The sequence below is a fragment of the Oxyura jamaicensis genome, unplaced genomic scaffold (assembly GCF_011077185.1).
Source record: "Oxyura jamaicensis isolate SHBP4307 breed ruddy duck unplaced genomic scaffold, BPBGC_Ojam_1.0 oxyUn_random_OJ67552, whole genome shotgun sequence".
Lineage (NCBI taxonomy): Eukaryota > Metazoa > Chordata > Aves > Anseriformes > Anatidae > Oxyura > Oxyura jamaicensis.
Window position 1 is genome coordinate 1 of NW_023308565.1, and position 979 is coordinate 979.

Genomic DNA, 979 nt, shown 5'->3' on the forward strand with positions numbered 1-979 from the left:
CCCCCCCCTTCTCACCCCCGTCCCCCACGATGGTGGCCTGCGCCGCCTGCCCGTAGAGGTCGACGACGGCGTAGACGCCGGGGGGCACGTTCCAGGCGGCGGGGCCCTGGGGGGTCCCGTTGACGAAGAAGTGCAGGGTGCCGTCCGCCCGCCGCACCACCCCCACCGTGTCCCCCGCCTGCGGGGACACCCGTGGGTGGGTGGGGGAGGGGGGGGGGGGGAGGAGGGGGGTCACGCCCCCACCCCCAGGACCCCCACCCCCGGGTGCCCACCTTGAGGCGGTCGAGGTTGTGGCCGTACTCGTCCAGCACGGTGGTGCCGTTGTGCATCACCCCGTTGCCCGTCATCATCCAGGTGCCTGCGGGGGTTTTGGGGGGGTTTGGGGGTTTTTGGGGGGGTTGGGGGTTTTTGGGGGGGTTGGGTTTTTTTTTTGGGGGGGTGACAGGGGGTTTGGGGTCGGGGGGAGGCTTTGGGATCTCAGGAAGGAGGATACGGGGGTTGAAAAAGCCAACGGAGGTGGGGGGGAGCCCGTGGGGACCCCATGAGGACGTTGGGGACCCCCTGGAGACCAATTAAGGATGTTGGGAACCCCAGGGAGATGTTGGGGACCCCATGAAGATGTTGTAGACCCCATAAGGACATTGGGGACCCCGTGGAGACCCCATAAAGACATTGGGGACCCCATAAGGATGTTGAGAACCCCCTAATGATGCTGAGGACCCCATGGAGACCTCATAATGACATTGAGGACCTCATGGAGATGTAGAGAACCCCATAGAGACCCCGTAAGGATGTTGGGAACCCCTTGAGGACCCCCACAATGATGCTGAGGACCCCCTGGGGACCCCATAATGATGCTGAGGACCCCATAAGAACGTTGGGAAGCCCCTGAGGACCCCCTGATGATGCTGAGGACCCCCTGGAGATGGTGTAGACCCCAGGGAGAGGCCGTAAGGGTGCCGAGGACCCCCTGGGGACC

The 979-nt window shown here is 64.8% G+C and overlaps 1 protein-coding gene across 1 annotated transcript; it reads right to left on the minus strand.

Annotated features, from left to right (window-relative positions):
• Positions 1-15: 15 nt before the first annotated feature.
• Positions 16-406, minus strand: NEURL4 (neuralized E3 ubiquitin protein ligase 4; the record flags this gene model as incomplete). Its single annotated transcript, XM_035313755.1, has 2 exons — positions 273-406; positions 16-178 (listed from the first exon to the last, which is right to left on the minus strand). Coding segments are annotated over exons 1-2 (241 nt in total), but the record flags the coding sequence as incomplete, so codon positions are not given.
• Positions 407-979: the final 573 nt, after the last annotated feature.